This window comes from Salvelinus alpinus, chromosome 10 (genome assembly GCF_045679555.1).
Source record: "Salvelinus alpinus chromosome 10, SLU_Salpinus.1, whole genome shotgun sequence".
Lineage (NCBI taxonomy): Eukaryota > Metazoa > Chordata > Actinopteri > Salmoniformes > Salmonidae > Salvelinus > Salvelinus alpinus.
This window is the reverse complement of record NC_092095.1, coordinates 60,270,570-60,283,069: the sequence shown is the minus strand read 5'-3', so window position 1 is coordinate 60,283,069 and position 12,500 is coordinate 60,270,570. Positions and strand designations below refer to the sequence as shown.

At 48.6% G+C, this 12,500-nt stretch overlaps 1 protein-coding gene across 1 annotated transcript in view; it reads left to right on the top strand.

The window, feature by feature from the left end:
- The window catches only part of LOC139532956 (striated muscle preferentially expressed protein kinase-like), a 39,455-nt gene that overhangs the window by 25,606 nt on the left and 1,349 nt on the right, over nt 1-12,500 (top strand). Inside the window, exons 3-8 of the mRNA XM_071331101.1 lie at nt 1,041-1,148; nt 6,291-6,429; nt 8,033-8,962; nt 9,167-9,774; nt 9,903-10,049; nt 12,066-12,248. Coding sequence (XP_071187202.1) covers nt 1,041-1,148; nt 6,291-6,429; nt 8,033-8,962; nt 9,167-9,774; nt 9,903-10,049; nt 12,066-12,248 — 2,115 coding nt within the window. The remainder of the gene's footprint in view (nt 1-1,040; nt 1,149-6,290; nt 6,430-8,032; nt 8,963-9,166; nt 9,775-9,902; nt 10,050-12,065; nt 12,249-12,500) is intronic.

Here is a 12,500-nt window from a genome sequence, read left to right as displayed (position 1 = left end):
TTTGCTGGTGACACTGTCAGTGATTTATTTAGAATTCAAGGCACACTTAACCAGCATGGCTACCACAGCATTCTGCAACGATACGCCATCGCATCTGGGTGAGCTTAGTGGGACTATCATTTGTTTTTCAACAGGACAATGACCCAACACACCTTCAGGCTGTGTAAGGGCTATTTAACCTAGAAGGAGAGTAATGGAGTGCTGCATCAAATGACCTGGCCTCCACAATCCCCCAACCTCAACTCAATTGAGATGGTTTGGGATGAGTTGGACTGCAGAGTGAAGGAAAAGCATCCAACAAGTGCTCAGCATATGTGGGAACTCCTTCAAGACCGTTGGAAATGCATTCCAGATGAAGCTGGTTGAGAGAATGTTAAGAGTGTGCAAAGCTGTCATCAAGGCAAAGGGAAGAATCTAAAATATATTTTGATTTGTTTAACACTTTTTTGGTTACTACATGATTCCATGTGTTATTTCATAGTTTTTTATTCTACAATTTTTTATTCTACAATGTAGAAAATAGTAAAAATAAAGAAAAACCCTTGAATGAGAAGGTGTGTCCAAACTTTTGACCGGTACTGTATATTAATCACCATAAATGAGTGGGCTAAAGGGCACTGTTAAAAGAGGTATAATGGTCCTTACTGACGTTGTCTTCTGTAGGGGTCAATAGACTTCCAATGGGTTTGGAATGGAATGGATGCTAGTCTGGTTTCAGCACTAGCCTGCTCTATTACCAGTAACATACCTCGTTAGAACCGACTGGTAGCCAGTCTAGAAGGTCGTTTCTATAAAGGTATTTCAACCAGGCTAGTGGTGTATTTCTAGAGGCCACATCTGGCTTCATATCACGGTTCAGTGACTCCCCCTTGTATTACCTCTGAAGGAGACCTGCCAAGGCTCAACTCTATTGCCCATTATCCTCTCTGTCGCTAAGTGAAAATGAAGTGTCATTTGTCACCGTGACTCAGACTCAGCTGTTGTTTTATTCCTCTCTCGGTTTCTTCTCACCCTCCTCTTCCTCATCTTCCTCCCGTCAGACTCTGAAACCACAGAGGATGAAGCCACGGAGCCCCAGGTACCCATGGAAACCAAGGAAGGACCTGGCGGGCGGCACCAGGACAAGGCTGGCCGTAGAGTGCCTGCAGGTAATTCACTTCATTCATTAACTTGAGCATGATCTGTGATTTATTAAAGGCCCGTCCTTAATCAAGTCTGTAAATCAGGTTTCCGGGATTAAGACGTAAGCATAATTCTTCTGGCGCTAAGTAAATGCATGTGTTTGCATGGCTTTAGCGTGACTGTCGGTTATGGCACTATGTGTATGTTGGCATTAGCCCTACTCGTTGGATGAAACGTATATATGATGTGACAGACTCCTTTAATCCTTCACGCCATGATGTAATGGTGTGACAATGTGACATTCTGACCTACATGCTGCCAGGTAACCTCTTGGAGCTGTTGCATTCTCTGTCTGTCTGTCTGTCTGTCTGTCTGTCTGTCTGTCTGTCTGTCTGTCTGTCTGTCTGTCTGTCTGTCTGTCTGTCTGTCTGTCTGTCTGTGCGTGCGTGCGTGCGTCCGTCCGTGCGTGCGTGCGTGTGTGTGTGTGTCACTGCCACCCTACAGAGTTATGGTCTGGATAGAAAGCCCTGGCTTTCAGAAAACAGAGCACTTCATTTACATTTTACATTTACATTTAAGTCATTTAGCAGACGCTCTTATCCAGAGCGACTTACAAATTGGTGCATTCACCTTATGATATCCAGTGGAACAACCACTTTACAATAGTGCATCTAACTCTTTTAAGGGGGGGGGGGGGGGTTAGAAGGATTACTTTATCCTATCCTAGGTATTCCTTAAAGAGGTGGGGTTTCAGGTGTCTCCGGAAGGTGGTGATTGACTCCGCTGACCTGGCGTCGTGAGGGAGTTTGTTCCACCATTGGGGTGCCAGAGCAGCGAACAGTTTTGACTGGGCTGAGCTGGAACTGTACTTCCTCAGAGGTAGGGAGGCGAGCAGGCCAGAGGTGGATGAACGCAGTGCCCTTGTTTGGGTGTAGGGCCTGATCAGAGCCTGAAGGTACGGAGGTGCCGTTCCCCTCACAGCTCCGTAGGCAAGCACCATGGTCTTGTAGCGGATGCGAGCTTCAACTGGAAGCCAGTGGAGAGAGCGGAGGAGCGGGGTGACGTGAGAGAACTTGGGAAGGTTGAACACCAGACGGGCTGCGGCGTTCTGGATGAGTTGTAGGGGTTTAATGGCACAGGCAGGGAGCCCAGCCAACAGCGAGTTGCAGTAATCCAGACGGGAGATGACAAGTGCCTGGATTAGGACCTGCGCCGCTTCCTGTGTGAGGCAGGGTCGTACTCTGCGAATGTTGTAGAGCATGAACCTACAGGAACGGGTCACCGCCTTGATGTTAGTTGAGAACGACAGGGTGTTGTCCAGGATCACGCCAAGGTTCTTAGCACTCTGGGAGGAGGACACAATGGAGTTGTCAACCGTGATGGCGAGATCATGGAACGGGCAGTCCTTCCCCGGGAGGAAGAGCAGCTCCGTCTTGCCGAGGTTCAGCTTGAGGTGGTGATCCGTCATCCACACTGATATGTCTGCCAGACATGCAGAGATGCGATTCGCCACCTGGTTATCAGAAGGGGGAAAGGAGAAGATTAATTGTGTGTCGTCTGCATAGCAATGATAGGAGAGACCATGTGAGGATATGACAGAGCCAAGTGACTTGGTGTATAGCGAGAATAGGAGAGGGCCTAGAACAGAGCCCTGGGGGACACCAGTGGTGAGAGCACGTGGTGCGGAGACAGATTCTCGCCACGCCACCTGGTAGGAGCGACCTGTCAGGTAGGACGCAATCCAAGCGTGGGCCGCGCCGGAGATGCCCAACTCGGAGAGGGTGGAGAGGAGGATCTGATGGTTCACAGTATCAAAGGCAGCCGATAGGTCTAGAAGGATGAGAGCAGAGGAGAGAGAGTTAGCTTTAGCAGTGCGGAGCGCCTCCGTGACACAGAGAAGAGCAGTCTCAGTTGAATGACTAGTCTTGAAACCTGACTGATTTGGATCAAGAAGGTCATTCTGAGAGAGATAGCAGGAGAGCTGGCCAAGGACGGCACGTTCAAGAGTTTTGGAGAGAAAAGAAAGAAGGGATACTGGTCTGTAGTTGTTGACATCGGAGGGATCGAGTGTAGGTTTTTTCAGAAGGGGTGCAACTCTCGCTCTCTTGAAGACGGAAGGGATGTAGCCAGCGGTCAAGGATGAGTTGATGAGCGAGGTGAGGTAAGGGAGAAGGTCTCCGGAAATGGTCTGGAGAAGAGAGGAGGGGATAGGGTCAAGCGGGCAGGTTGTTGGGCGGCCGGCCGTCACAAGACGCGAGATTTCATCTGGAGAGAGAGGGGAGAAAGAGGTCAAAGCACAGGGTAGGGCAGTGTGAGCAGAACCAGCGGTGTCGTTTGACTTAGAAAACGAGGATCGGATGTCGTCGACCTTCTTTCCAAAATGGTTGACGAAGTCATCCGCAGAGAGGGAGGAGGGGGGGAGGGGGAGGAGGATTCAGGAGGGAGGAGAAGGTGGCAAAGACCTTCCTAGGGTTAGAGGCAGATGCTTGGAATTTAGAGTGGTAGAAAGTGGCTTTAGCAGCAGAGACAGAAGAGGAGAATGTAGAGAGGAGGGAGTGAAAGGATGCCAGGTCCGCAGGGAGGCGAGTTTTCCTCCATTTCCGCTCGGCTGCCCGGAGCCCTGTTCTGTGAGCTCGCAATGAGTCGTCGAGCCACGGAGCAGGAGGGGAGGACCGAGCCGGCCTGGAGGATAGGGGACATAGAGAGTCAAAGGATGCAGAAAGGGAGGAGAGGAGGGTTGAGGAGGCAGAATCAGGAGATAGGTTGGAGAAGGTTTGAGCAGAGGGAAGAGATGATAGGATGGAAGAGGAGAGAGTAGCGGGGGAGAGAGAGCGAAGGTTGGGACGGCGCGATACCATCCGAGTAGGGGCAGTGTGGGAAGTGTGGGATGAGAGCGAGAGGGAAAAGGATACAAGGTAGTGGTCGGAGACTTGGAGGGGAGTTGCAATGAGATTAGTGGAAGAACAGCATCTAGTAAAGATGAGGTCAAGCGTATTGCCTGCCTTGTGAGTAGGGGGGGAAGGTGAGAGGGTGAGGTCAAAAGAGGAGAGGAGTGGAAAGAAGGAGGCAGAGAGGAATGAGTCAAAGGTAGACGTGGGGAGGTTAAAGTCACCCAGAACTGTGCTCGGTGAGCCATCCTCAGGAAAGGAACTTATCAAGGCGTCAAGCTCATTGATGAACTCTTCAAGGGAACCTGGAGGGCGATAAATGATAAGGATGTTAAGCTTGAAAGGGCTGGTAACTGTGACAGCATGGAATTCAAAGGAGGCGATAGACAGATGGGTCAGGGGAGAAAGAGAGAATGTCCACTTGGGAGAGATGAGGATCCCAGTGCCACCACCCCGCTGACCAGAAGCTCTCGGGGTGTGCGAGAACACGTGGGCAGGCGAGGAGAGAGCAGTAGGAGTAGCAGTGTTATCTGTGGTAATCCATGTTTCCGTCAGTGCCAAGAAGTCGAGGGACTGGAGGGAAGCATAGGCTGAGATTAACTCTGCCTTGTTGGCCGCAGATCGGCAGTTCCAGAGGCTGCCGGAGACCTGGAACTCCACGTGGGTCGTGCGCGCTGGAACCACCAGGTTAGAATGGCAGCGGCCACGCGGTGTGAAGCGTTTGTATGGTCTGTGCAGAGAGGAGAGAAGAGGGATAGACAGACACATAGTTGACAGGCTACAAAAGAGGCTACGCTAATGCAAAGGAGATTGGAATGACAAGTGGACTACACGTCTCGAATGTTCAGAAAGTTAAGCTTACGTCCCCACTTAGCAGCACCAACTCTTTGTGTATGGAAATATAGATGAAACAGGATTTGATAGGGAACTGATGGTGATTTGTTATGGGGGTATCACAGTGCTCATCGGTGCCACCAAAGCAGATGCTTCACAACAGGGGTCACCAGCCTGTCTAAATGTAGACCATGAATATGGATACACTCCTCTAGCAGCACAAATCTATTTTCAATTCTGTCCTCCTTGATCGCTTGTAAAGAGACTGTTTGCACTTTCGAAGGTTTCGTGTTGACAGACCGAGAGTGCCGTCGTTCCCGAAAGAGGAGAGAAGAAGAGAGAGAATGGTGCTATCAAATGAGAGTGGAGGAGGGATTCAGTGTTTGTTCTTTTCATACAAAGGAACCAACACAAAGACTTGGCTTTCACTCATCGCCCCACCTGCAGTGAGATGTGAAATACATTACCAAGTATCAACCAGATAACAATGCAAATTGCATTTCCTCGAATAACTGTCCCTTAGCTCAGCACAGAAATCATCTTCACTACTAATGTAGCTAATGCATGTAAATTATATTCCACCAGCTAATTTAATTAATTTCCCCAAAAATAAAAATCCTAATTGGTTCTAACAGAACCTTTTGTTAACCGATAATGCATACATGTAGGATGCTTCCACACCTGCGTGGGAGGATTAGTAGACCACTCCCCTTCCTTCCACCCGGAGCGCCCGGAGAAGCACTGCCAGAGGGAATCCACCTCACTGCCAGAGAGGCTTTTAAGGATCTGCATGGCAAGATTTTGGAAGGCTGTGGGCTTTTATCAGTAGGCCCCATCCTCCGTCTACTACAGTTTGCTCATATTGAGCTTTATAGAGATCTGAATTTGTGTTTTGTCTGTGGAGCTGAGTCTGTTTAGAATCTTCAGTGCTCGTGGGAGATGCTGCTTGCTTATTTTCCCTCGTTTCCTAGTCTCGTCCCAATAAATGGGTTTAGTCGTTAAAGGAAGCTGCTGACTTCAAGTTCTTTCAGCTGCTGATGCATTTCTGTCTCCATCTCCACTCGATAAAATGTCAATCACTGATTGATCGAGCTCGGGGGTTGTTTCAGTGCTTGGGGTGGAACACATTTGCTTATTTCCTTTTTTCCCGCCTCTCTACTTAATCAATCATCTTTGTTGGTTTAGACATTCCTCCAGTGCTTGTCTTAACTCTCCCTCCCCCTCTCTCTCGCTCTCTCGCTCTCTCTCTCCTCTCGGTCTCTCTCTTTCTCTCCCTCGCTCTCGCTCCCTCTCCCTGTCTTTCATGCTCTCTCCTTCTCTTTCCCCCCTCTCTTTCCTCCCTCTCTCTCTCTCCTTTATACCTTAATGTCTCTCTCTCTAATCCACATTCTTCTCTACGTCTCCATCTCCAGTCCCACCCCTGACCCCTGTCCTCTGTCCCTGCAGGTGAAGGATGTAGGATGATGGACTCCAGCCCTGACCGGAGGGCCACCCTTCCTGGGGGCCATGACCCAGTGGTGGAGAGGGAGCTCATGGCTTTGGGCTCGCGGCCCCCAGGGGCCCAGGACCCAACACACCCCGGCAGGCAAGCTCTCTGCGGCGGGACCGATGGGGGGCCAGGGGCCCTAGTCAGACACCTGGGTGTGGAGCCCTTGATCCGGGCGTCACACGCTAACCTGGCTCGCACTAACCAACCCATGCTGGGGTCGGAGGAAAGTGTGTCTGTAGGAAGCGACTACTATGGAAGCATGTTCAGCCTCTACAGGGGAAGAACGTTTTCCATGCCTTTATAGGGACAACTTCTTATTTTCACTGATCAGAAAAAGAGTGGCCTCCAAACCAATTTCACAACTTTAACAGATACAACAAACACAAAATATTACACATCATGATTTTCCTAGATCCATTTATTCCCAAAGATTTCATATTTTCTATCGAATTGATAATGTATTTTAAATTTCCTTTTGTGTCCTTGCCTTTTAGCTTTTTTCAAATCATCATTGCTTCCGATAGTGTATTATTTCTGTTTAGTTTTTTAAATCATACCTTCCTTTGACTTCATGCCATGACATTTTCCAGCTGTGTTCAGTTCTGTCTTGAGCTTGGTTCGATTTTATTATGATATCAAAAAGTACCACTGAAGCGTTTGGTTTCCCTGGGTTTCTGCTGCATGCCATGTATATTGACCAAATTGTTTCCCGTGTTCTACTAGCATTACCGTCAGATAATCCTGGATATCTTCATAGCGTTGGTGTCACACGCATGAATGGAAGTGTGAATCAAAGCTGATGTTTGTCTGCATGTCTTTGCCAGCTAGTTTCATCACAACTAAATTGACTGTGTGTCCAGCTAACATGAGAGGTGTGTGTGTGTCAAAGCATGTGTGATTGTGTTCATAGTTGATGAATAGGGGTCTTTCCTGGTTATGTTGGAAGAGATAGTATTAGATTAATTCATACAGGACTCGTATTATTTCTCTATGTGTCACTGCAACATGATAACATTGACCATTCAGGTCTGGTCTGGTCTGGGCAAAAGCCTGTGTGCTGCCATTCCAGTCACTCCCAGTAGGCCTTGGAGCTTGTATGACTTTTAACTGTATTCTCCATTGGCCTGTAGAGGGGGAACATACACTTGACAGGGATCATGAATTGGAAACATACAAATATACAATATGATCTATTTGGCTCCTACACATGTTGTGTTAGACCCATGCATTATCTTCTATAGTGTATTGAGATTTGTGTCCATATAAGTTAAGTGTTAGCTGTGCTAAAATCACTTCATTTATGGCCATTCCATGTTCTGTTTATTTGTGAAAGGTACCTCTGTCCTGATGAGAAATCAACACTCAAATTATATTGACTATAAACACACACACACACACACACACACACACACACACACACACACACACACACACACACACACACACACACACACACACACACACACACACACACACACACACACACACACACACACACACACACACACACACACACACACACACACACACACACACACACACACGATCACGAGATTCAAACAAACGTTCTCAAACAAATATCCTCTACCGAGCACACAAACATCCAATGGCTTTTCTTCCTCTTCCAAAAACCTGGGCCTCTCCTTGTCCCTTCTTTATACGTCTAACTTTCCATTTCCCTAAAACCCCCATCTTCCAGGACCCCATCTCCTTCTCTCCCCCAAACCCAAACAGGCCCATCCTTCAGTCCTGCCTCACCCCAGTCCAGTCAAACTGTATCCCAACCCACAACATCTCTCAGCTCCCATAAGAACAGTGTCACCTCACACAGTACCCAAGACCCTTCCTTAGGAGGAGCTGTGGTCAAAAACAAACTCCCAGGGATGTTTTCAGGAGCCTCCTCCCATACTTCAAGCAGCGGCAGCAGTGGTGGCAAGACACCCAAACTGGCCCGCGCCGCACCCAAGATCTTTGACAAGATCAAGGAGTTTGAACAAAAGGTGAGTGAGGTGAGTGCGGGGGTCAGATCTGGGCGCTCTTTCGGCTGGGCGGCATCCTGCGATCTGGAGGGGGTCTCCAAAGAGGAGGGGACAAGCCAGCCGGATGCCGCGGCCTCGAGGCGCTCCACGTTCGGAAAGAAGAGGGCCTCGTCTCTGGAGGACAAACCAAGCTACCAGCAGAGGGTCCAGAGCTTCCAGAACAAGTTCACAGAGGAGCTGGCCAGGATCAAGAAGCTGGTGGGGAGGCCCAACCTGAAGAAGGCCTACTCCACCGAGCAGTTGCCCCAGATGGAGAGACAGTCCGTGGGCGAGCTGGAGCCCATTCCCCCTCAGGTGGTCAAGAAGCTGGAAGAGAGGGAGAAGGTCCTGGAGGAGAGAGGACTATTAGGGAAAAGCGTTGAAGAGAGTGTTTTGTCCCGAAAATCATCCCAATCCCATGAGAAGGTTCTGACAGATCAAAGGAATGTTCCGCAACGGGAGCAGCATGATTCAGCTTCAGCGTCAGCTCAGCCGTCTGAGTCTAAAAGTGTGGGGAAAGGCTCTGTTTCCATGGAGACAGTACTGGTTAATAACCAGTTACCAGGACGACGATCACCCTCATCAAGAGTCATGCGGAAAAGCCCAACCAGGTAGGCTGAGATGATCCATTAACAATGTGTGTGTGTGTTTTTGTGTTGGTCGATTTGTGTGTGCGTGTGTGTGTGTGCCTGTGTGTGTTGGTACACACTACTCTGACAGCTCAATAGTGATATATGTACACACACATTACAGATATAAATGACATAATTCCTTTCTATTTTCTCTGCCAACATTACATAATGCATTTGACACAGGGAAGGCCTTTGGAGCTCTCCCGCAGCGGCGAAGCCTCCACACACGGCCGAGGAACAACCAGCTGTATCTCCAACACCCAAAGGGCCTTTGGCTGATAAAGAGCTGGAGCAGCCTCCACCCAGGATGGACCACCCCGGGTCTCCAACCCCTACCGCACAAAGAGCACCGCCTACCTACCCCAAAGGGCCTTCCTCTCCGAAAGAGCTTGAGAAACCTCTACACCACCGCAGGCCTCCAAGCCCCAGGTCTCCAAGCCCCACCATGCAGAGAGGACCATCACCGACCCCTGCCAAAGAGCCAGCCTCTGCCTATCCCCCCAAGCCCCCACGGCTGTCCCCCACCCCCATCTCCACCCCTTCCATCAGCCCTCTAACGAAGAGACGGAAGGGAGAGCCGGGGAGGACGTCTCCCGCGCTGAAGATGACCATTCCTACCATCCTGGTGGAGGACGAGCTCATGGAAATGGAAGAGGAGGAGGCAGGAGAGAAGACAGAGAGAGAAAAGACGAGAAGAGCAGGGAAGAAGGAGGGCAGGGCTTCCAAGACTCAGAAGAAGGGAAAAGTCTCGGGAAAGTCTTGGGAAAGTCAGCCTATGTCTCCTGAGACAGGTAGGACACTGAATTGCAGGTATCCACTGGGCGACACATCAGCCAGACATGAATGTGCTACCGTCTCAAATAGATTAATATCTACAGTATAGAAGGAAGGTAATACAGCTCCTGCCTTTCTGTAGTAGGAGACGATTCAGATGACTCTTACATGTCGGCAGATGAGGGGCCAGCTGAGAAACCAGCGTTTGAGAGGCCCCTGGGGGACACCATCGCCACCGCTGGCTCTGAGGTCCTGCTCAAATGTGTCATCACTGGCAGCCCCCTCCCAACAGGTAGGTCATCTCCAGGTAGAGGTTAAGCAAAGCTCTGGGGTCAGCTTTTGCCTTTCCCAAACACATTTGGACTATGATGAGGTAATACAGTGATTTCGGGAAAGTATTCAGACCTCTTGACTTTTTTCACATTTTGTTACGTTACAGCCTCATTGGATTAAATAGTTTTTTCACACAATACACACAATAACCCATAATGCCAAAGCAAAAAATGTTTTTTAGAAATTTTTGCAAATTTGTTAAATTTTTTTAACTAAAATATCACATTTACATTAGTGTTCAGACCCTTTACTCTGTACTTTGTTGAAGCACCTTTGGCTGTGATTACAGCCCTGAGTCTTCTTGGGTAAGCCCCATATACTAATCTTACTTAATTTGCACACACTGTATATAGACTTTTCCATTGTGTTATTGACTGTACATTTTGTTTATTCCATGTGTAACGCTGTGTTGTTTGTGTAGCACTGCTTTGCATTATCTTGGCCAGGTCGCAGTTGTAAATGAGAACTTGTTCTCAACTGGCCTACCTGGTTAAATAAAGGTGAAATAAAATACATTTTAAAAAATTACGACACAAGCTTGGCACACCTGTATTTAGGGAATTCCTCCCATTCTTCTCTGCAGATCCTCTCAAGCTCTGTCAGGTTGGATGGGGAGAGTCACTGCACAGCTATTTTCAGGTCTCTCCAGAGATGTTCGATTTGGTTCAAGTCCGGGCTCTGGCTGAGCCACTCAAGGACATTCAGAGACTTGTCCTGAAGTCACTCCTGCATTGTCTTGGCTGTGTGCTTAGGGTTGCTGTCCTGTTGGAAGGTGAACCTTCGCCCCAGTCTGATGTCTTGAGCGCTCTGGAGCAGGTTTTCATCAAGGATTTCTCTGTACTTTGCTCTGTTCATTTTCCCTCGATCCTGACTAGTCTCCCTGTTCCTGCCCCTGAAAATCATCCCCACAGCATGATGCTGCCACCACCATGCTTCACCGTACATGTAGGGATGGTGCCAGGTTTCCTCCAAATGTGACTCTTGGCATTCAGGCCAAAGAGTTCAATCTTGGTTTCATCAGACCAGAGAATCTTGTTTCTCATGGTCTGAGTGTCCTTTAGGTGGCTTTTTCCAAGCGGGCTGTCATGTGCCTTTTACTGAGGAGTGGCTTCCGTCTGACCACTCTATCATTAAGGCCTGATTGTTGGAGTGCTGTAGAGATGGTTGTCCTTCTGGAAGGTTCTCCCATCTCCACAGAGGAACTCTGGAACTCTGCCAGAGTGACCATCAGGTTCTTGGTCACCTCCCTGACCAAGGCCCTTCTCCCCCGATTGCTGAGTTTGGCCGGGCGGCCAGCTTTAGGAAGAGTCTTGGTGGTTCCAGACTTCTTCCATTTAAGAATAATGTAGGTCACTGTGTTCTTGGGGACCTTCAATGCTGCAGAAATGTTTTGGTACCCTTCCCCAGATCTGTGCCTCGACACAATCCTGCCTTGGAGCTCTACGGACAATTCCTTTGACCTCATGGCTTGGTTTTACCTCTGACATGCACTGTCAACTGTGGGACCTTATAAAGACAAGTGTGTGCCTTTCCAAATCATGCCCAATCAATTGAATTTACCACAGGTGGACAATCAAGTTATAGAAACATCTCAATGATGATCAATGGAAACGGGATGCACCTGAGCTCATTTCCGAGTCTCATAGCAAACGGTCTGAATACTTATGTAAATAAGATATCTGTTTTTTATTTTCAATATATTTGCTAAAATTTCTAAAAACCTCTTTTCGCTTTGTCATTATGGGGTATTGTGTGTATTTTGTGTAAAAAAAATCAATTTTAGAATAAGGCTGTAATGTCAGAAAATCTGGACGAAGGGAAGGGGTCTGAATATTTCCTGTATGTCAAACTGACCTTGGATTGGTGCTTAGGAGCCACACATCATTCTGCACCTAGACACAGGGGAAGGGACTGTGATTAAGTTGTCTGAGCGTGGTCTGAGATTTATCTTTGTGTGTGACCCCTTGGAATGCAGTGACTTGGAAGAAGAGTAATGTTCTGATAAGGAGCAGCCCGTCCCATGTGGTCAGGGCTGAGGGGGAGCAGCACTCCCTACTGATAACCCAGATGAGGTCTGGAGACACCGGGACGTACTGCGTCACCGCTGTCAACGCGGCCGGGAAAGCATCCTGCAACGCCACGCTCTACATCAAACCAGGTGAGCGGGGTTACAGACAGACACACTCACAAACACAGAAGGCCATACATTCTAGTTGATCAATTGACTAGGAATCAAAGGCACACCATTTTTTGGGGGTCTGGGATGCACACACACACACACACACACACACACACACACACACACACACACACACACACACACACACACACACACACACACACACACACACACACACACACACACACACACACACACACACACACACACACACACACACACACACACACG